The sequence below is a fragment of the Mobula birostris genome, chromosome 16 (assembly GCF_030028105.1).
Source record: "Mobula birostris isolate sMobBir1 chromosome 16, sMobBir1.hap1, whole genome shotgun sequence".
NCBI lineage: Eukaryota > Metazoa > Chordata > Chondrichthyes > Myliobatiformes > Myliobatidae > Mobula > Mobula birostris.
This window is the reverse complement of record NC_092385.1, coordinates 48794596-48819593: the sequence shown is the minus strand read 5'-3', so window position 1 is coordinate 48819593 and position 24998 is coordinate 48794596. Positions and strand designations below refer to the sequence as shown.

At 39.8% G+C, this 24998-nt stretch overlaps 1 protein-coding gene across 1 annotated transcript in view; it reads right to left on the bottom strand.

The window, feature by feature from the left end:
• Window positions 1–2256: 2256 nt before the first annotated feature.
• Window positions 2257–24998, bottom strand: part of LOC140211126 (metabotropic glutamate receptor 7-like) — a 786692-nt gene continuing 763950 nt past the window's right edge. Inside the window, exon 9 of the mRNA XM_072280621.1 lies at window positions 2257–2511. Coding sequence (XP_072136722.1) covers window positions 2257–2511 — 255 coding nt within the window. The remainder of the gene's footprint in view (window positions 2512–24998) is intronic.

Genomic DNA, 24998 nt, shown 5'->3' with positions numbered 1-24998 from the left:
GCAAGAAATATAAAGTTGAGATAGTAGTTGATTTTAACTTACCACATATTTATTGAGAGTCCCATACTGTAAAAGGGCTGAATGTCAAATGTGTTCAGGAAAGTTTCCTGAATTAATATATAGAGGTCTTAACAAGAGAGAGTGCAAAATTGCATCCCTTGTAGGGAATGAGACAGAGCAGGTGACTGAAGTGAGTGTAGGGGAACACCTAGGATCTAATAATTAAAATTCCTTTAGTTTCAATATAATTGTGGAGAAGGATAGGTCTAATCCTCCAGTTAAGATTGATTGGGTGAGAACAGAACTACAGCTCAAAGGTTTAGGGTGAAAAATGATACATTTAAAGGGCACCTGAAAGGGTGGTATTTCATTTAGAAGGTGGTGTGAGTGTGGAATGAGCTGCCAATGGAAGTGGGATGTACGAGTTCAATTGCAATATTTAAGAGAAGCTTAGATAGTTATGTAGATAAGAGAAGTATGGAGGACCATGGTCTGGGTGTAGGTGGATGGGATGAGGCAGAAAACCGGATCAGCATAGACTAGATGGGCCAAAAGCCCTTTTTCTGTGCTGTAGTGCTCTATGATTCTGTCACAGAATAAACTGATTTCTTGTATACCAGAGTCTTGTATATTGAGGCATCCAATGCAGAAACAGGCCCTTCAGTCCAACTTGTCCATGGTGACCAAGATGCATATCCCAACTAGTCCCATTTGCTTTTGTTTAGTCTATATCCTTCTAAAACTTTTCTATCCGTGTACTTATACCACCATGTTATAAAAGTTTGTTATCGTACCTGCCTCAACAAGTTCCTCTGATAGTTTATTCAATTTACGTACCACCATTTGTGTAAAAAAATGTTGCCCAGCTAGTTCTTATTAAATCCTTACCCTCTCATATTGAACCTGTACCGTCTCATTCTTAATTCTCCAACATCAGGAAAAAGACTGAGTAGATTCATTTTATCAATGCCCTTCATGATTTTATATAACTTTATTAGATCACCTCTCAGTCTCCTGCACTCCAAGGTAAAAACAGCCTACCCTGTCCAACCTCTTCCTATGACTCAGTTCCACAAGTTCACAGTTCCTGGTAACATCATTGTAAATCTTTTCTGCACTCTTTCCATTTCAGTTATATCTTTCCCATAGCATAACAATCAAAACTGAACACATTGCTCCAAATACAGCCTCACCAGTATCTTGTGCAACTGCAAAATAAATTCCCAACTTCTATGATGAATGCCCTGACTGGTGAAAGCCAGCATACCAAAAGCCTTCTTCACCATTCTGTCAACCTGTGACTCCAGTTTCAGGGAATCATATATGTACTTTTAGGCCTAGGTCCCTCTAATCTACAACACTCCACTTGACCCTACCACTTACTGTGAAAATCCAATATTGATTCAACTCTCTAAAATGCAACCTCACACTTATTTGAAGATACGATATTAAGATCAAGAAGATACAAGAGTTTGTGAAGCACTCTTATAAAAACAAAGCACCGATTGTTTACTGAAATGACCGACATTACTGAATCACAGGGCATTCTAAGATGGATCTAAGTTTTAACAAACCCATTCAACAGCTGACATCAAATAGAGAACTGTCAACTTTCTTTAGTCAAATCCTTGAATAAGGTACAAATATTTACAATACATTCAGCATCATTCAGCCATACACATGTATACCACCAAACAAAACAATATTCCTTCTGACCAAGGTACTCAGCACAGTACATATAACTCACACGCATAAACACATAAAGTAATATTGCCATGAGTATATTAACAAATCATAAGGTGCACTTACGACACAAGTTAAAAAGTGAATAATATAACACTACTGGCACTTCATGTGCGATGAGACCTGGGTGCTGGATTGCATGCTGGAAATCTGAAGTTGAAACAGAAAATGCTGGCAACTCTCTTTCGCTTTCCACAGATGTTGTCTGCTTGCTGAATGTCTCGAGCATTTTTTCTTTGTTTTCCTATGTTTTAATTCTCAATTGTACTCCAAGCAACTAATACTCAGTAAATATAATGATTTTTGGCTTAATTATATTGAACAAAACTCAATTTGTGTCATTGATACAGGTTAGTACAGATTGTTAGACATTACGGCTCATTAAAAACGCAATAGTTAATCAAGGTGGAATTCCCCTACAATGAATTCAATAGCTTTGAAAATGAAGATGATACTTGGTCCAGTGTTTAGAGACAAACTAAACTAAATACTAACGTTGCCCACATGTCTCATTTACTTACTGTTTGGATCTACATTTTCACACAACTCTGTTTTGGCTTCACCATTCGGCCTGTCTGAGGATTTGTGGGATAGTCGTGAAGACATCGTTGCTGCAGTAACCACTGCTTTAAAGCTACGCTTTCTCTTCTGAACGTTCTGCTCTGGGTGGAAGATAATGATGTAAACCTTCGGCATGTAGAGCATTCCTAAAGCTACCGAAGCACTTAGGTTCATGGAGATGGTGAGGGTGGTGGTCTGTATATACATCTGGAAAAGAAACAAAGGATTGGATGAAGATTGCTGCTTAATTTTTTAACCTGTTTTCCTATTTTTTTTCTCTAGAGATATAGAAAAAAACATCCAGCCCATTGAGTGTATGCCAACATCAGACTATAATATCATTTTAATCCCATACTTGTTTCCCTATTCCTACCTATTCTCCAACACATGCCTATCCACTGCTCCCAATTCACCTGTGACCCACCTACATAGGGATGATTGATAGTGGCTAATTAACCAATCCAATCAACACATCTTCAGAAAGTCATCAACAATGTCACCTAAAATCACTTTGATACTAAGCTAATGGCATCTTTATGAGATGGACTCATTTTCCAAAGGGCTAACACAAATATCCTCAAAGTCCATTTCTAATTACCGCAGAAAAAGACATTAACAATTGATGGGACAAAAATTTGCAATACCCAACATGAGGATTTACATATCAACCGTGAGATCACTGTGTACAGAAGGTTGTAATGTCTTGAAAGGACAGGAAACAGAGGCAATGTACTCAATGAGCAATATGGTGGAGGAATTCTTATGTGGAATGTTCCATTTTTACATTATAGCTAATTAATTATATTAAATTATTTGTTTTAAACTCATGCTGAAAAGTTTTGTGCTTTCTGAACTAGTTTTTGAACAATCAAGTTAATTCCTAATAAAAATCAAGATATTTGATTCACCTTTTCCAAATGGGTTATTTTTTAGAATAAATACATTACTCCATTAAATATTTACTATAAGTATTAACCCAACATCTGTTGAATTACTTTATAGTTGCTCACTGTGAGGTAATTCAAATAAAAGACTGCTTAAAGTCTTTCCCTCTTCCATTTTGGCCTGAGACGTTGACTGTTTATTTATTTCCATACGTATTTAGACCACCTAGACAACACAAACACCTAGGTCAGTATGCTGTTCATCGACTATTGCTCAGCACTTAATACCATCGTTCCCACAATCCTGATTGAGAAGTTGTTGAACCTGGGCCTCTGTAATTGGATCCTTGACTTCCTAACCGGAAGACCACAGTCTATGCGGCTTGGTGATAACATATCCTCTTCGCTGACGATCAACATTGGTGCACCTCAGGGGTGTGTGCTTAGCTCTACTATCTGTATACACAACTGTGTGGCTAGGCATAGCTCAAGTACCATCTACAAATTCGCTGAAGATACGACCATTGCTGGTAGAATCTCAGGTGGTGACCAGAGGGCGTACAGGAGTGAGATAGGTCAACTAGTGGAATGGTGCTGCAGCAACAACCTGGCACTCAACGTCAGTAAGACGAAAGAGCTGATTGTGGACTTCAGGAAGGGCAAGTCGAAGGAACACGTATAAATCCTCAAAGAGGGATCGGAAGTGGAGAGAGTGAGCAGCTTCAAGTTCCTGGGTGTCAAGATCTCTGAGGATCTAACCTGGTCCCAACATATTGAAGCAGTCATAAAGGAGGCAAGACAGCAGCCATACTTTATTAGTAGTTTGAAACGATTTGGCATGTCAACAAATACGCTCAAAAACTTCTATAGTTGTACTGTGGAGAGCATTCTGACAGGCTGCATCACTGTCTGGTATGGGGGGGCTACTGCACAGGACCGAAAGAAGCTGCAGAAGGTTGTAAATCTAGTCAGCATCATCTTGGGTGCTAGCCTAAACAGTACCCAGGACATCTTTAGGGAGTAGTGTCTCAGAAAGGCAGTGTCTTTCATTAAGGACCTCCAGCACCCAGAGCATGCATTTTTCTCACTGTTACCATCAGGTAGGAGATACAGAAGCCTGAAGGCACACACTCAGCGATTCAGGAACAGCTTCTTCCCCTCTGCCATCTGATTCCTGAATGGACTTTGAAGCTTTGGACACTACCTCACTTTTTTTAATATACAGTATTTCTGTTTTTGCACATTTTTTATAATCTATTTAATATACGTAATTGATTTACTTGTTTATTTATTATTATGTTTTTTCATTTATTATTATTATTATTTTTCTCTCTCTGCTAGATTATGTATTGCATTGAACTGCTGCTGCTAAGTTAACAAATTTCACATCACATGCCGGTGATAATAAACCTGATTCTGATTCTGAAGCTGAAAGAAACCATTATTTCTAAAACAAACATTGAAAAAAACTAAATCACTTACAAAATAATTCAGGAGATCAATGCAAATTGAAATAATTGAAAAATTGTGAATCACCCTAAGATATAAAACCAGAATTAATCTATTTGGCCCAATAATTCTGTTCTGCCATTCAAATATGGATGATTCTTTTCCCTTATTCTCCTGGCTCCACCTGCGTAATGATAAACATAGAAACATAGAAACATAGAAAATAGGTGCAGGAGTAGGCCATTCGGCCCTTCGAGCCTGCACCGCTATTTATTATGATCATGGCTGATCATCCAACTCAGAACCCCGCCCCAGCCTTCCGTCCATACCCCCTGATCCCCGTAGCCACAAGGGCCATATCTAACTCCCTCTTAAATATAGCCAATGAGCTGGCCTCAACTGTTTCCTGTGGCAGAGAATTCCACAGATTCACCACTCTCTGTGTGAAGAAGTTTTTCCTAATCTCGGTCCTAAAAGGCTTCCCCTTTATCCTCAAACTGTGGTCCCTTGTTATGGACTTCCCCAACATCGGGAACAATCTTCCTGCATCTGGTCTGCTCAATCCCTTTAGGATTTTATACGTTTCAATCAGATCCCCCCTCAATCTTCTAAATTCCAACAAGTACGAGCCCAGTTCATCCAGTCTTTCTTCATATGAAAGTCCTGCCATCCCAGGAATCAATCTGGTGAACCTTCTTTGTACTCCCTCTATGGCAAGGATGTCTTTCCTCAGATTAGGGGACCAAAACTGCACACAATATTCCAGGTGGTGTACCCTCTTACCAATCAAAAACTTATTTATCACTACCAAAAGTACACCCAATGACTTGGCCTCCACAGAGCCAGTGGCAACATATTCCAGACTCATCACTTTCTTGTGGAGGAAATTCCTCTTCATTGCTCTAAACATTCTTAAACTTGCTCTATTACCATTGCTCAGAGGTCCTCATTAGTACTTACATTCCGCTGCTACTCGCCGAGTTTTGTGATAGAGTATCACAAAAAGGTTTTGTGATAACCCTTTTGCTTTAATAGGATATTCATGTATTACCTGTTCCCTTTAATGTCTTCCCAAATGGATACTACTTAAGTTGAGCAGCAATTACCAATTTATTCCTAACTATTAATTCCCACTATATACTGTATGCATTTTAAAGTAACTGAATTTATCCATTCAACTTAGTAAGTAGAAGTTAATTGGCATTACCAAATCTGCTACTGGACTCCACGTAGGGTCCAGTGTTGGAGTGCAGCAGAGAAATTTTCAGCAGAGTCTGCACAGAAATCTCAGGAGTTCCACGTTTATGTGAGTGGCAAGGACGAAAAGGGTGGTTATTTACCGGCAGTTGGGTGCAAGCATAAGCATTGTCTAGGAGGTGCTCATCATAGGAAATAGGTGTCACTGACGACAGCAGCATTAATTGCCCACCCTGGTTTCTCTTAAAAAGACATTGATGATATTTGATGTTAATTTGCTACAGAAGTTGTGCTGGATGTACTTTTGGAATACAATTGAGTAGGATATTTGATGATTTCAACTCTCCAGCAAAGAGGCAGTGACAATAAGGCCAAATCAAGAAGACCATAAGAGAATAAAACACAGGAGCAGAATTAAGCTGTTCAGTCTATTGAGTTTATTCTGCCATTTTATCATGGCTGATTTATCATTTCTCTCAACCCCATTCTCCTGCCTTCTCCCCATAACATCTGAAGCCCTTACTAATCAAGAACTTATCAATCTCCACATTAAATATATTCAATGACCTAGCTTCCACAGCTATTTGTGGCAACTAATTCCACAGATTCACCATCCTCTCACTAAAGAAATTCTTCCTCGTCTCCCTTCTAAATGGACAGCTCTCTATTCTGCGGTTGCGCCCTCTGGTTCTAGACTCCCTTACTATAAGAAACGTCCTTTCCACATTCATTCTATCTAGCCTGTCAATATTCAATAGATTTTACTGAGATCTCCACTCATTTTTTTTCTAATCTCTGGTGAGTATAGGCTCATATGTTAACTCTTTCATTCCCAGGATCATTCTCATGAACCTCCTCTGGAGATTCTCCAATGCCAGCACATCCTTTCCTCAATAAGGGTCCAAAAACTGTTGTGCAGTCTAACCAATGCCTTACAAAGCCTCAGGAGAAGTATCAGCAAGGGTGCCCCCTATGCATTTGATACCTTTTCCCTCTTGTACTTGGTTTCAATGACTTTTGGACTGTTGATGAATTGCAATTCAGCACTGGGTGGATGGTTGAAATTTGGTGTCACTTCCTTCATCTGGAAAAGAGGATACTTTGATAATTCTGCTTGGAAGAAATGGAAAAATAGCACATGAGGATCATGCCACTATATGTTCAGCTACTGACCAGAACCATTAGATTCTGTTTATAAGACCATAAGACTATAAGATAAAGGAGCAGAAGTAGGCCATTCAGCCCATTGAGTCTGCTCTGCCATCCAATCATGGGTTGATCCAATTCTTCCAGTCATCCCCACTCCCCTGCTTTTACCCCATATCCTTTGATGCCCTGGCTAATCAAGAACCTATCTATCTCTGCCTTAAATACACCCAATGACTTGGCCTCCACAGCCACTCATTGCAACAAATTCCACAGATTTACCACACTCCACATCTTTAATTTCTCCACATCTCAGTTCAGAAAGGACATGCTTCAATCCTGAAGTTGTGCCCTTTTGTCTTCGAATCCCCTACCATGGGGAATAACTTTACCATATCTAATCTGTTCAGGCCTTTTAATATTCTGAATGTTTCTATGAGATCCCCACTCATTCTCCTGAGCTCCAGGGAATACAGCCTAAGAGCTGCCAGATGTTCCTCACATGATAACCTTTTCAATCCTAGAATTATTCTCGTATAGAATCATCCTCATTATGTACAGTAGCTAATGAGTTCTTGGTCAATATTGGCATTGCAGATATCAGTAGTGGGGGAATTTAGTAATTGTGATGCAATTGAAGACAAAAAGAAGTTGTTTGATTCTGCCTTATCAAAGGCTTTCATGTATCGCAAAAAAAAATCTTCTGAGGAATTTTAAATGGAGCTAATCAAGGCAAAAATCACTGAATAGCCCCGTGTCGTTTTACAATGGAGGAAAGTTTGCTGAGGAAACAGACAGTGGTTGGGGCATAGTACTGCGTGGAAAAACACCTGCAGTATTTTGCTGGGGCTGAGCTCAACAGCAACTCGCAATCACACACAGCCTTCCATTATCTTCTGGGTAACTCGAGTAATGATTTCCCACTGATCTTATTAACTTTACTGCTGGCCAGTACTGCGAATGAGTTCAAAACTTGAAAAGAACCAACTAAGTCAATTTCAATTTGTGATTTCCATCAATATGAAGTGTTCAGATATATATACGCACTGGATAATTACCAATATTGGGGCCTGTATATAATTCAATTGGACCTTGCCGAAGTCTATAGCATCCTTTACCAGTTTCCTGACTGACATTGGCAGATGTAAAGATCACTGATCAATATATTTAATGCAAGAGTAGGTATGCCATTTAGTGGACCAAAGTGAAGCAAGGTGTGATATATTATGTACCAAGTAGATTATGATCAACTCTGAATATACACTATGAATATTTTACATTTTAGTTAGCTTGAATATCTAAGGTAACCAACTTAACTTTTTTTATTACTTCCTGATCAAATCTGTGCCTAGATAAAGTTTGCTCTGAATTGTTAATACATCTTTTTTAAAAAATGCATGCCTAATAATAACAGACGAGCAAGGAGTTTTTCATTTAGAGATTGCAGCTCATTGCATTTCTAGAATGCCAACTGCACAATCTTTTCTGATTATTATTCGCTCCAAATCTCATTTAATGAGGTCCAGCTTTGAATGAATGACTAGTTAATCGGCTTTTGATGCTATTGGTTGATGAAGGGACATTTGTTGAGAAGATGTATTGCTCTTTAAGGACTGTAGTGGGATAATGTTCAACTGAACACTTTTGTTCAATATCGATGGTGCAGAGGAATAATAAGTATCTGTTGGCCAATTGCCTGTCTGTGATCCAGCTACAATACCCGACCATGCCAATGGGCCAGCACCAGTTGTAACTGATAAGTTTAAAGTTAGCCCAGCAGAAAGGTGCAGAAGGAATGGAGCACACTATCCTCCTGACTATCCCTGCTTCCATTCTTGTAGAACACAGTTTAAGTCAAAGTACAAATACCTGCTCAAACCTCCATAGAAAATATGAGGTAGTCAGGTTAATGGAGACGTATCACTATCTAGGGTAGAGGGGCCTCTGCACAGGATCAGAAAAAGCTGCAGAGGGTTGCAAACTGAACCATCTTCATCATGGACACTAGCCTCCCCAGCATCAAGGACATCTTCAAAAGGCCCAGGATGTGCTGTCTTCTTTTTACTGCAAGAGGAGAGTATAGGGGCCTGAAGACACACATTCAACTTTTTAGGATCAGCTTTTTCCCCTCCATCATCAGATTTCTGAACAGGCAATAAACCAACCCATTAAAACCTCCTCACTATTTTAAATCTCTTTTTGCACTACTTATCTCATTTAATTTTCTGTATACTGTATATTTCTTGTTGTGATTTATAGTATTTATATGTATTGCACTGTAATGCTGCCACAAAACAACAAATTTTGTGACATTTTGTATGTCAGTGATATTGAACCTGATTCTGAATTCTAAATTCTTCTGAATTCTGAAGGAACTACAAGCGATGGAATTGAATTGAATTGAATTGACTTGACTTTATTTCTTACATCCTCCATATAACAGAAAAGAGAAATTGCCTTAAAACTCAGAGAGCAGAGGCCATCAACTTTTTGCTGTTGATATTTCTGTAGCAGGCAATTCTTTTTTACGAGGCCGAGTTTCTAACTCGATGCCCAAGCCAGCACTGATGGAAAGCGTGCAAGAGAGCCGGCTGGATTCAAACTCGGGACCTTCTGCCCCAAAGTCCAGCGCTGATGCCACTACACCACCAGCCGGCACTCCTTCATATATGTAAGGGGGTTTCGTCTTTTATGTTACTGTGTAGCGAGCCGAGCGACCCCAAGGCTGGCTGAGGGGGCTACATATACATGAGGCGTAAAAATCTTTTATGCTGTGGTACAGTTTCCCGGATGGTAGCAGCTGGAACAGATTGTGGCTGGAGTGATCCTTTGGGCCCTCTTTCACACCTGTCTCTGTAAATGTCCTGAATCATGGGAAGTTCACAACTACAGATGCGCTGGGCTGTCTGCACCACTCTCAGCAGAGTCCTGCGATTAAGGCAGGTACAGTTCCCATCCCAGGCAGTGATGCAGCCAGTCAGGATGCTCTCAATTGTTCCCCTGTAGAAAGTTCTTAGGATCTGGGGGCCCATACCAAACTTCCTCAACCGTCTGTGGTGAAAGAGGCGCCGTTGTGCCATTTTCATCACACAGCTGGTTTGTACAGAATCTGGTACAACAAACAAAATGTTGGTCAGGCAGCATCTATGAAAGGAAATGGACAGGCAGAGTGGGGGAGGAAACACACACTTAATGTTTCAGGCCGAGGCACTTCATCAAATCCTTTCAGCAGTCCAGTTAGAACTCCTCGATCTGAAACGTCGACTGTTCATTTTTCTCCAAAGATACATTCTGACATATTGAGCTCTTCAAAATCTTTGTTTGCTGCATTCAGGTGAATAGTACGCAAATGAAAAAGTCTGGTATTAGCAGTGTCATCAGTAGACCTCACGGTCCTCAGTTATGGATTATCCATATGGATATGGATTATCTTTTGACTGACTTTTGCATATTGTTTTTTAAACCAAGGCAGTGCTGGAAGAGTTAATACGTAATGTGGTATTCAGGAATAACTACATTCCCACAGCCATCACGTTCTTGAACTAACCTCCAATCTCAGCAATGGAGCTCAGTTGCCCACATCTTGAACCTCTATCAATTTGTATCTGTCTTTTTCTGTACTAATATCACCATAGCCACCAGTTACTCTTTCCCACACTGCACCAAAATCTGTCAATCCCCGATCAGCATCGACAGCCATTCGAAGTTCCACCAATAAACAATCCCCCAGGAGAACATCATACCTGAGTCGAGTGATTGCACCTATTTCACACATTTTTTTCTTCACCATCTTGTACAATTTACATTTTCTGAGTTTGAAATATGCATGCATCTGAGCTGCTGCAAGCAAGCTTTTCACCGTACCTGTACTTTACTGTACCTGCGCACATGATATAAACTTAAATTGCTCCTATATTCTGAAATCAAGCACTGCACTTGTGCAAATGTTTAGTAAGGACCACAGGGCAGCAGGAAGTAAATCTGTCATTTAATACCTCAGAATCAGATCACCTGAAAGCTCAGTTCAACTTGCATTTCTACTTATTATGTAGTCATTGTCATTAGGCTTGGTGACAGGCAGCTGCAAACGAATAACGGAATTGGAGCTGGGAAGGAGAAATGGGATCATCAGACAGATTGTAGAGATTCTGACAAAAGCTAAACTGTTGACTTTGGTCTGGCTAATTTTATAAAACTGGAATAAAAGCATAGCATAAATATAATGATCACAAGATCACTCGATTGTTGTAAAAAGACATCTGGTTCACCAGCATCCTTCAGGGAAGAGAATCTTTCATTATTACCAGGCCTAATGACTCCTAACCTGCAACAATGTGGTTGGCTTCCAATTGCCCTCCAAAGCGGTCGAGCTTGTCATTCAGCCAGAGAGCAATTAAGGACAGATACCAAATGCTCAATTTCCCAGCAGCATCCAGCTGCTGTGTAAAAGAAAATTAAAGGTTCCCGCTGTGAATTCCAATCAGTCATTGCCTGACTCAACATTTAGCAACTTCAGATGTCTAGTGTGGGTGCTAGAAAGACTTTTATAAAATTAAATAGAGTTCTCAGATAAACATCTGCAATATATCATACTGGCAAATTAAAAGAGTTTAAGGTTTTTCATATCATGATGGTGACCATAGCAACAGTGCCACTTTTACTGTTAAAATGCATATCAAGGCTTATTGTGGCAGTGTGCACTGAAGGGACATCAAACAGCACATTAATTTCCAAATCACATTTTTTGATAGATTATTGTATTATTGCAATAGGAGCCCTTAGATTAAAATGGAACATTAATACACAATGACTTAGGAAATTGTAGACCATCATTTCAAGCACCCCGTTTGACTGGTGTAATGCACCAAAGACTGTTTTTGATTTTGGTCCCACTGATGCAAACTTCAACCACGACCATGACCTAACACATTGTGCATCCGCTTCCTTGCACACAGGGAATAATATCACTTGATATGGTCACATGATAATGTGTCACATTCTGATTTATAATTCACACTAGAGATTAGCCAGTCAAATTTAAGAGCTGGAGAAAATGACAAGGAAACAATCATGATCACATTTTGCTTTGTCCATGTATAGAGCTGCTCCATGTGATTGAGTTTCTAGGTCAATCTATCCCCACTCAAAACTTAGATGGGAAGGTGGTTTCACCACATATACAGAATCAATAATACTGAAGAAGATTGCTTACCCAATTGGTCTTTCATGGTTTCTGCATCACTGTCCCTTCCCACCACTCTCTTTCTACCTAAACCAGAATATCATTTATTCTTTCTTAGTGTGTTTTTCTATCCAGTGTCCCCTTAAAAAGTATCCATTTGACTGGTGTTCTTTGTGAGATGGATAAAATAATTTCTCCTAATTTCCCCTTCAGGTTATTCACAAATTACTAACATTTATTATCCCTGTTTGCCTGAAGAAATGTAATATCTGTGGAACGGCTAGCGGGAACAAGTCAAGGACAACGGACAAGTTGGTAACAAAATAAAGTCTCTGTTGTCAGCATGGGGTGGAAGAAATGGAGGCTGTCATTTTGTTATGACCACCATTTTGCAAACATTTTTTTGAACTAATCATTGCTGGATTAAGGTAATCGAAAGTGTACAGTACAATAATCTGCTAAATCAGAGATAATTTCCAATTAACTAATTAGTAGTAGGATGGTCTTTGATAAGGTAGAAGAGTCAATGCAGGCTTATAATGCAGGTTTGCTAGCATGGTTCGGGAAGGTTTAAACTAATTTGCGAGGGGGATGGGACCCAGAGCAATAGAGCAGTGAAAGAAGTGCATGGAGTAAAGCCAGATCTAACATACAGAGAGGCTTTGAGGAAAGAGAAGCAGAATAAACGGTGTAAAGACAGTAAGGTAGAAGGGCTGAAATGTGTGTACCTCAATGCAAGAAGCATTAGGAACAAAGGTGATGAACTGAGAGCTTGGATACATACATGGAATTATGATGTAGTGGCCATTATAGAGACTTGGCTGGCACCAGGGCAGGAATGGATTCTCAATATTCCTGGATTTCAGTGCTTTAAAAGGGATAGAGAGGGAGGAAAAAGGGGAGGAGGGGTGGCATTACTGGTCAGGGATACTATTACAGCTACAGAAAGGGTGGGTAATGTAGCAGGATCCTCTTTTGAGTCAATATGGGTGGAAGTCAGGAACAGGAAGGGAGCAGTTACTCTACTGGGGGTATTCTATAGGCCCCCTGGTAGCAGCAGGGATACAGAGGAGCAGATTGGGAGGCAGATTTTGGAAAGGTGCAAAAATAGCAGGGTTGTTATCATGGGTGACTTTAACTTCCCTAATGTTGATTGGCACCTGATTAGTTCCAAGGGTTTAGATGGGGCAGAATTTGTTAAGTGTGTCCAGGATGCATTCCTGTCACAGTATGTGGACAGGCCGACGGGGGAAATGCCATACTAGATCTAGTACTAGGTAATGAACCGGGTCAGGTCACAGATCTCTCAGTTGGTTAGCATCTGGGGGACAGTGACCACCACTCCCTGGCCTTCATAATTATCATGGAAAAGGATAGAATCAAAGAGGACAGGAAAATTTTTAATTGGGGAAAAGCAAATTATGAGGCTATAAGGCTAGAACTTGCGGGTGTGAATTGGGATGATGTTTTTGCAGGGAAATGTACTATGGACATGTGGTCGATGTTTAGAGATCTCTTGCAGGATGTAAGGGATAAATTTGTCCCAGTCAGGAAGATAAAGAATGGTAGGGTGAAGGAACCATGGGTGACAAGTGAGGTGGAAAATCTAGTCAGGTGGAAGAAGGCAGCATACATGAGGTTTAGGAAGCAAGGATCAGATGGGTCTATTGAGGAATATAGGGAAGCAAGAAAGGAGCTTAAGAAGGGGCTGAGAAGAGCAAGAAGGGGGCATGAGAAGGCCTTGGTGAGTAGGGTAAAGGAAAATCCCAAGGCATTTTGCAATTATGTGAAGAAAAAAAAGGTGACAGGAGTGAAGGTAGGACCGATTAGAGATAAAGGTGGGAAGATGTGCCTGGAGGCTGTGGAAGTGAGCGAGGTCCTCAATGAATACTTCTCTTCGGTATTCACCAATGAGAGGGAACAATGGTGAGGACAATATGAGTGAGGTTGATGTTCTGGAGCATGTTGATATTAAGGGAGAGGAGGTGTTGGAGTTGTTAAAATACATTAGGACAGATAAGTCCCTGGGGCATGACGGAATATTCCCCAGGCTGCTCCACGAGGCGAGAGAAGAGATTGCTGAGCCTCTGGCTAGGATCTTTATGTCCTCGTTGTCCACAGGAATGGTACCGGAGGATTGGAGGGAGGCGAATGTTTTTCGCTTGTTCAAAAAAGGTAGTAGGGATAGTCCGGATAATTATAGACCAGTGAGCCTTACGTCTGTGGTGGGAAAGCTGTTGGAAAAGATTCTTAGAGATAGGATCTATAGGCATTTAGAGAATCATGGTCTGATCAGGGACAGTCAACATGGCTTTGTGAAGGGCAGATCATGTCTAACAAGCCTGATAGAGTTCTTTGAGGAGGTGACCAGGCATATAGATGAGGGTAGTGCAGTGGATGTGATCTATATAGATTTTAGTAAGGCATTTGACAAGGCTCCACACGGTAGGCTTATTCAGAAAGTTAGAAGGCATGGGATCCAGGGAAGTTTGGCCAGGTGGATTCAGAATTGGCTTGCCTGCAGAAGGCAGAGGGTGGTGGTGAAGGGAGTACGTTCAGATTGGAGGATTGTGACTAGTGGTGTCCCACAAGGATCTGTTCTGGGACCTCTACTTTTTGTGGTTTTTATTAACGACCTGGATGTGGGGGTAGAAGGGTGGGCTGGAAAGTTTGCAGACGACACAAAGGTTGGTGGTGTTGTAGATAGTGTAGAGGATTGTCAAAGATTGCAGAGAGACATTGATAGGATGGAGAAGTGGGCTGAGAAGTGGCAGATGGAGTTCAACCCGGAGAAGTGTGAGGTGGTACATTTTGGAAGGACAAACTCCAAGGCAGAGTACAAAGTAAATGGCAGGATACTTGGTAGTGTGGAGGAGCAGAGGGATCTCGGGGTACATGTCCACAGATCTCTGAAAGATGCCTCACAGGTGGATAGGGTAGTTAAGAAAGCTTATGGGGTGTTAGCTTTCATAAGTCAAGGGATAGAATTTAAGAGTCGCAATGTAATGATGCAGCTCTATAAAACTCTGGTTAGGCTACACTTGGAGTACTGTGTCCAGTTTTGGTCACCTCACTATAGGAAGGATGTGGAAGCATTGGAAAGGATACAGAGGAGATTTACCAGGATGCTGCCTGGTTTAGGAAGTATGCATTATGTTCAGAGATTAAGGGAGCTAGGGCTTTACTCTTTGGAGAGAAGGAGGATGAGAGGAGACATGATAGAGGTGTACAAGATAATAAGAGGAATAGATAGAGTGGATAGCCAGTGCCTCTTCCCCAGGGCACCACTGCTCAATACAAGAGGACATGGCTTTAAGGTAAGGGGTGGGAAGTTCAAGGGGGATATTAGAGGAAGGTTTTTTACTCAGAGAGTGGTTGGTGCGTGGAATGCACTGCCTGAGTCAGTGGTGGAGGCAGATACACTAGTGAAGTTTAAGAGACTACTAGACAGGTATATGGAGGAATCTAAGGTGGGGGCTTATATGGGAGGCAGGGTTTGAGGGTCGGCACAACATTCTATGTTATAAGAAGAATAGTCTGTGCCCATGAACTGAAGTAAGCTGAGACCAGTATCTGAGCTGAACTGGCCATAACTGGTTTGAACGGTTGGAATCGGGGAGAAGCAAAGAAATAACATCACTGGCAAATCCTTACTTGGGCTAAGAATAATGAGTTAAATTATCTGTAGCCTTGGGCCAGAACCAATGGAAAGTGGACACAGGCTGACCAGTTAAGTCAGAATCAATGGAATCAAGGTATAATGGTTCAAAACTGATAGAAAAATAAGAATAGTAATGAAGGATTTTTATGTGCAGTGAGTGAGCACTTATCACAAGAAAGACCCCCATGTCAGGGCCAGAGAGAAGAAGGATCATTGTTTGGCCAACAGGAAATCCCCTACTTCAATCTTACAAGTTGGAGAAGTTAGAGCAAGGGTCTGGGTGAATATTAATACTGAAAGAACAACAGCATTCAATGACCTAAAGTATTGACCCTGTGTCAATCAGAACATGTTTACATGGAATATTTGCGTTGATACAATAAAGTGCGAGTTTGAATTAATCAAGATTTGAGTATTCATTTACCTAACCCGAGTTACTTAGCTGAAGTAAGGTCTTATGCCCACTACCAATATTTGTAGCATCCCTATCTTAAACAGCTCAGAGCAAGATGGTGCCTTTGTTCAGTCTTCAACTTGTCTGGGTCACAAGTGGCACAGAGGTGGACCAGAGAAGAACTTTATGTAGATGGGGAAAATAGTCTCACTCCTCCCTCTTCAACTTCAGAGAAGCCTTTAATGCGGAAGTACGCAAAGAAAATGCACTTTAACAATTGACTTACTTCCCACTGCTCAGCTTGGGAACAATACAGCAGCTGTGACCATAATTCGCTAAATGACCATTATCCTTAAATAACCTAGTAACACGTTGCCTCAGTTGGTCGGCAAAACCATTTTGCACATTTTTGTTCTCTCCAAATGAACCAGAAATCTGATTGTGAAATGATTGAGTTTAACTCCAAATACTTTCAATTTTTCTAGATGACAGTAAACTTCAAAACTTAGCATGAAAATCTAAAGGCTCATGTCAAGATTACTGGGTATTGGTATTGGTATTGGTTTATTACTGTCACATGTGTCAAGATAGAGTGGAAAGATTTTGTTTTATATGCATCGAGACAGATCATACCATACCGTTAAGTACTTACTTTGACATAGTAAAAAAAGACTGTGGTTCCCCTCATTTATCCTGTCAATAGACACATGTTTATAGGAATCCTCAACTGTTTATGCCTTGTGCTCAGATGTTACATCTAATCAGAATTTTGCTTTAGGGGGCCAGCATATGATTTTCCATAAATTTCCATAGAGCACAAAAATGCTTCATTTAATACGTCTGTAATTGTCGTGTAAAAAAGCTATACTATAAAACTTTGGCAACTGTGTATCCTGAGGGTGAGAACACGTCCAATGCATTGGTCACACATTCAGCTATTCTCTCAGTGCAGGTGTGTTAGTCTGAGGAGATGTGCAATCACAATATGTGTAATCTAGTAATTAACTTACATTAGGAATTAAGATGCCAGAAACAATTACCATAAGAAAATGTTCAGAAATATAACAAGGTAATAACAGAGTAATATATTTAAAATTTAGTGTTATCAGCAATGTATAATTTCCCCTTAAGTTTTGAGCAGCACACTGGAGCAATGGATATTTTTAAATCACATGTACTTTGTTCATCACACTGGTATTCAAATTATTTAATTGTCAAGGGAAATATGCAACCACCTGTGAAACTTTCTGAACACATGAATATTTTTAAAAAATTACGTAACTACATTGGCCTAGATTTGGCTATGAAAATAACAGTGTGACTGACAGCAATCATCCCATTTATATCATTATTACAAAGTACAATTTTAACAATACCCAAGTATTAATTAATGCCTCGCAACCTCTCAAGCACTGCAGATAAGCTTTATACAATGTCATCTCATGTCTCCGCTTTTCACTAAATTCACCAGTCTAATTGGTATTTCCAGTCCAGACCTGCACAGTCCACTATCAAGTGCCAATATGATTAACAGAACACATGTGGCACCCATGTCACATTATATGGGGCCCTGACCCCAGCACAGCCCTGATTATTTCCAATAGTTCGCTGCCGCCAAAGCACTTCTCACTCTTTAGCACTTGGAACATTTCAAAACCAACGGATGCTAAAGAAAACTCTATTCAAAGCTATTAAATTGTGAAGTTAGCTAAAGGCATGCTACAACTGTACATTATCTTAACAAATAAATGTAAAGTGAAATAAAGAAAAAAATCCTGGACATTTTTTGTGAAAGTCGGAGTCCCCTTTCACATGAATGGGATCACCACTTGCTAAGGTACAGAACACAACTTGCGGCAGTGCCCCCCTCAGCTCAGTGTATTTCAAAGCTGCACCAAGAGTTAAAGTCATAGAGAAATACAGCACAGAAACAGGCTCCCTAGCCCAACTTCTCCATGCCAATCAAAATGCCTATCTAAGCTTTTCTCTGTGTCTGTCCTTTATCCCTCTGAACATCTCCTATTTATGTTCCAGAACTGTCCAGGAGTCTTTTAATTGTGAAGTTAACCATGAGTCTAGCAAAATGGAGTAAGAGTCTAGGTGCTAATACTTCCGATTGCCAGCAGGTTACATGCTCCTGTGCTAAAGCGCACTGATGGAGATGTCACATATGCGATGAGTGGCAGTGGGTGGGCGGTTTCTGACAGAACTTCCATCTGCAATACAGCACAATCTGGCCTAGAGAACGTTTATTAGCAAGTTCATTTCTAATGAACAGTGAAGATTTTAGTTCATCACATATGGTACATCTGATGTCATTAGCCAACAGGTGTGCTTACCATTTGCAATTCCTTAACATTTATATTACTAAGAAAAGCTTCATCAGAAAGAAAAACTATGATTCACAACATCGTTAATAGCTAACATTTGAAATGACTGGAAGACTAACTTTAGGTTACTGCAGAGTGGGAAAGGCAGCTATTAATCCCAACTAATTTCAGTCTTGGGTTATGTTTTGTGTTAGAATGCCCACCAAATGCTGCTGGAAATGTCACATTGAAGATGATGTGGAGGTAATGAAGAAGGGAGAGATATGGAGAAGGAAAAGAGGGAAAGAGATATAAACAGAGAACTGTAAAAATATATTGAGCTGGTACTTAATCCTTAACACACTAATAAGTTAAAAGGAGCACAGGAGCAAAAGTCAAATAATGTATGTGGGAAAAGACTTTTATATTGTCTCCTACTTAATGACTCTATTTACATTTTTGAAATTAAATTATGTTTAAATATTTTGATTAACATGGAGAGTAAAAGAAAACAGATACACACTTTCATGGGTTTAGTTCAGCCTGCTATGATAAATGAGTGGCTAAGCAGAGCATCTCTGATCTACCTATATATGTATTAACATCATGTTTGTAGGAGGAAGTTCACTTCACTCTGCGTTGTCAGGACAAAGCTCTGTATCAATCATCACCTGCAGTGTCTGCAAGTCAAACAAATGACTGATGGATTACACAGCCAAGTTTCAGAAATAATGCAGTGACACTTGCTTCCTAGTCTTTTAAAATAAATTTTCTCTAAAACTGAAAGCAAAGAATGTAAGCTTGCTCCTGCAATATGCCTTAGCATACAGTACTGTGCAAAAGTCTTAGGCACCCGATGGTTTCAGATGGTATGGCCTCCATCGAGCCCTGGTCTCAATATCACTGAAGCTATCTGGGATTACCTGGACAGACAGAAGCAAACGAGATAGCCAAAGTTTACAGAAGAACTGTGGCAAGATCTGCAAGATGCTTGTCTTATAAAACTGCACGGCAATGAACCTAAGAGAATTGATGCAGTTTTATAGGCAAAGGGTGGTCACACCAAATATTGAATCAATTTACTTTTTTACTGTTCACTGCTCTTTATAGATTTCTTTTTGCTATTTATAAACTTTTCATTTCATTATTTTTGAAAGCATCTTCAATTTACAGTATTTTTTACATGAACCTAAGACTTTTACACGCTACTGTATGTTACTATGTGTCAGATGCTCTTTAGTGTTGTTGACGATATTATTGAAAACCTAACTCTGATCTTTGGGAGAAATATTTGGCATTTTCTTTTATTGTAAAAGCCATAGAAAACTGGCAAACTTTGTAAATATTCACTGTTGACTAGAATAAAAAGAAGCTGAAATGTTAAAGGAAGCTGCAAATTTCAGTAACAAAATCTCTAAGTATTTCCCCAGCTGGTTCCTAACCACCAGGTGAGAGCACCAAGAAATAAACAATTCATATAAATTGGATTTCCCATATTGGTTGGTTAACCTCTAAAATAATGTCACAGACAGTATTGTTCAGTGCTACTTCCAAATGAATCTTACCTTTAAGTGAAAAATGATACCACAACAGATCTGTCAGTAGGCTATCCGTAATACATTTCTAAGTAATCTGACTTCAATCAGTGGTAATTGGCCCTCAACAATGTTCCTGAAGCTGAACCCCTCCTGATTTATAGGAAATAAGGTCACTACCTTTGATATCCAATACCTGAGATCTACGTTAATTTGCCTCTCATCACTGATTATAATAATTACTTAGTAAGAGATAAGTATGTTTCTATTAGACTGACAGCTTCCCATCACATAATTACAGAAATTGCACAATATTAATTTTTTCACAGCAAGTATAGTGTAACAATAGAACTAGAAGTTTGGAAACTCAGTGTCTTAATTAAAATCAATACAATAGAAAAGACTTAAATTAATGCAGCATCTCCAGATGTTCTTAAGTGTTTTATGATCCATCACACCCTAACAAACTGTCCACAGTATTGTCACACAAGCAGCACTCTAACAGATAAATCTGATCATGAGGAAATCTGCAGATGCTGGAATTTTAAGCAACACACATAAAAATTGCTGGTGAACGCAGCAGGCCAGGCAGCATCTATAGGAAGAGATACAGTCGACGTTTCGGGCCGAGACCCTTCATCAGGACTAACAAAGGGTCCTGACAAATTCCTGATAAATTTGCAGAATCTCCAGTGTTTATAATAGATGATCTACATTGTTTGAACAAGAGACGTTGGCCATAGCAAGCAGACAAAGCAATACACACACAAGTGTTTGTATCCTCATCATTTTTTTTCCAGTCCTGATGAAGGGTCTCGGCCCAAAATGTCGACTGTACTCTTTTCCATAGATGTGACCTGGCCTGCTGAGATCCTCCAGCATTTTGTGTGCACTGCTTGGATTTCCAGTATCTGCATATTTTCTCTTGCTTGTGAAGCAGACAGAGAATGAGAGTGAGATTTCTTCTTAATTAGTGGTGCGGGATATTTTACATCTATTTCTGCAAATCTTGATTTTAACACCATATCCAGCAGTTATCACCTCGCATTACTCAGGACTGCCTGAACACCACATTAAATTGCCCTATACTCCATAAGTAAAGAGTCAAGAACAGGTCATTTTAACTCATAAGAAATTTATGCGGGTTATTTGGGAGTAAGCATAGATGCAGTGCACAGTTGACAGATTTTTGGAATGGTGGATAGAACTTTGTTTAAAAGTATGTTTACTTCAGTGACTTAATCAACAAGCTCTGTAAGATAACAGAAGCTCTGAAGTGGAAACAAACAGTTCTGTTGGGTGTGGATGAAGTGACAAATGGTTTAATTTTAATACTAAGACAAAAGCAACATCTTACACAGAGAATTCAGAATGAATAATGATACAACACACAGAATGCAATGACTTCAGGTATATTGCAACCGAACAGCACAGAGCTTCTAAACAAACATTTTTTTTATTAATGGCAACTAATGGCAGTGGTAAATAGAACAAGTGATTAATACTCATTGAATATATGCAATGAATGGATTAATGTGATTTGAAATGAATCTTTTCTTACAAACTCTCTGTAATTCTGCTGTTTAATATCTTACAAACCTTTCAATTGTTTATTTATCAAAATGGGGGCAGTGTGGTAGTATCACAGCTAGCTTAACACTATAGCAGTGTCAGCTGTAAGATCAGGGTTCAATTCTGCCGCTACCTGTAAGGAGATCGTATGTTCTCCCCATGACTGTGTGGGTTTCCTTGGAATGCTTGATTTTCCTCCCACATTCCAAAGACGTATGAGCTAGGGTTAGTAAAGGGCGTGCTATCTATGTTGGCAACAGAAGCATGGCAATACTTGTTGGCTGCACCCAGTACATCTCGGACTGCGTGTTGGTCACTGATGCAAAGAACACATTTTACTGTGTATTTCAATGTTTTGATGTACATGTGACAAATAAGCTTACTTAAAAAAAAATCAACCATCCTTTCCCTACTGTTGCAAATTCTAACATCCATCCTAACTTCATTGCTGTTCTGCATCAAAATTCACTTACATTTGTGACTGAGAACCTTATCTGCAATAAATCAGGCAATTGCCTTGGACGAATATGTTTTGTCCAGTTCTTTGTCCTAAGGTTGGACTTGACAGAAGCCCGGTCAGAGCTGTATCTGCTGCAGGTGGTGTGTGAGGAGAGCCTTGGAACTTCAGTCATTGGGGAAGAAATGAAACATCAGATTTACGGAGAGCTCCTATGAGCAGATTCATTTTAAACCACATTTATCCCTTTGTAGTATATACATAGTCAATGATTATTCACTTTACCACTATTAATACCTTGTTCTATTTGCCACTGCGATTAGTTGCAGAGGAGGAGGGCAACAGCCTGGCAGACCATGCAGTCAGGCAGTGAGTCTGGGTGGGAGACTTAAGGATAATGTATTTTACTTATCCACAAGCCTCCCAGTAATTACCTCTGAGGCCAGGTAATTACACCCTGGACACAATGTGGCTCCAATTTTCTTGTCCAATTTCTCATTTGGCATGACTTGATAGGTGAAAGTACTTTGCGTAAGATCAATTTTCAATTATGTTTTGCGGAATAAAGATGATGCTACGTAACCCCATTTCTAGACATTTTTCTGCTGGATATTGCAAACTGCACAAGTCAACTGAGGGAATGTGTGACCTAAAGGACCGCAGTTTAATAAAGAAGGGAAACATGTACTCAATCATCCTTCGATAGATGAAATCTGGTAAGATGAAATGTAATTCTGCCCCATCACAGGGTCATCAACTTGAAGCTAATCTCAACACCATGTATGTTCTTGGAATTGGGTAACATCCTTAACATATCACTGATTGCACACACTCTCAATGAGACACAGGGCTGACAGACCTGCACGTAAAACTGTTTGATTTTTGATGGAGAACCCAACAGCAAATCACCATAGGGCAACTCCCCAAAAAGAAATTAACTTGCTTGAAGAACGAAACAACACATTGTACATTAAAATGAGAAGGTTAGGGGTTTGAAGGAATACTAGAGAAAGAAAATCACAAACAAAATGCATCTCCATTTTGTTAAGAAGAAAGGTCCAAGAAACACAAAACAGTTAGATTAAAGATGCAATAATTTGCACTGACAGAAGAATTTTGGCCATGTTAGAATTGATCACTGGTTAAATAATTCTAGTGGGATTATTTTACATATGCATTCAAATGCTTTTGTTAAAGCTAATGCTTGGGAAGACTTTCAGAAGACAAAATTTCATTCCATTATGATATGAGTGATATGACTTTAAATAGAGCAGAATTTTTATTCAACAAGCACATTACAGTAATGATTAACCTGGATGGCTGCAGATATGGCAAGGAAAGGACACTATTTCAGTAAAAGACATACATCAGAAAGTTTTTGTGACATTTGAATTGAATATATATATACACATACATACATACATACATACATTCAGACACACACACACACACACACACACACACACACACACACACATTTGATTTGCTCATTAATTTGTGAATGGCAAAAACATTGTAACAGCTGGGTCAATGGTGGGAGCACAAGGTGAAGACTTTACCTCTATAAGTAGTGTGATAACAACAGCATAATTAGCAGTTAACCTGTATCACTGACTGGATTCTCCTACAGAAAAAACTGAAAATGCATCCGATTCCTGCATGGGTACTGGACTCCCTACCACTGAGGATATGTATAAAATGTAATGTCTCAGTTAAGGATCCCTACAGTCCGGCCATGTCTTCTTCTCATTGCTGCCTTCAGACAGGAGTTTAAAAAGCCTAAAGGCCTACATCTCAATGTTCAATCATTTCTTCCCCAGAACCATTAGATTCTTGGATCAATTTGAAAAACTTATATTCTAGCTCAGACTATATTTACTTTGCACAAATATTGCTATGTATATTTTGGTTTATTTTGTCATGTAAGTTATGTCTAATTTATAGTAATTGATGTCTGTAATATACTATACAGCTGCTGCAAAAAGCTTACTTTAATGGTATTTATACTTTTGGTATATACGCCCTTTAACAATAAAATTCAACATGAAGATTGGCCAACCTCAACCTCATGAATATCAATCAAATAGAAGGGGTGAAAACTTTCCTGACAACTGGATTGTCTCTTTTTACACGGTCTCAGCTGATCTACACCCTCCTGGGAAACAGTTACTAAAACAAACTTCCTGTAAATCCCTTGGAGTTGGACAGTAAGTCCACACCCATGCCATGCTCTACACTCACTACAACCATTGATCAGGAGGTACAGGTGCCTTAGATCACACACCACCAAGTCAAGAACAGTCAGTGCCATCATGAACCAGCTTGGATAATTTTATTCTCCTCATCTCTGAACTAATTCCACAACCTATAAACTCACCCAACCCTGTCTCTTGTAACAATGCCATTCTCAGTTCCTATTTCTTCGCTGCACCTGTACCCAGGATGAAGCTTTCCTTTCCAGGACATCAGAGATGTCCTCCTTCTTCAAAGAACAGGGTTTCTTTCCTCCACCATTGATGCTGCCCTCAACGGCATTTCCTCCATTTTCTGGACATCCGCTATCACGCTATCTTCTCTGTGGCTTAGCAGGGATAGAGTTCCTCCTGTCCTCACCTAGCACCCCATGAGCCTCTATATCCAGCACATTATTTTCTGCAACTTCAACCATCTTCAAAGGGATCCTACCACCAAATACATCTTTACTCCCCCCCCACCCCACCAACTCACCACTTTCTGCAGGGATCACTCCCTCTGTGTTTCCCTTGTCCATTCATCCCTCTTCATTAATGTCCCTCCTGGCACTTATCCCTACAAATGGCAAAAGTGTTACACCTGCACATTTTCCTCCTCCCTCACATCCATTCAGTGCCTGAAACAGTCCTTCTAGGTGAAGCAACACTTCATCTGT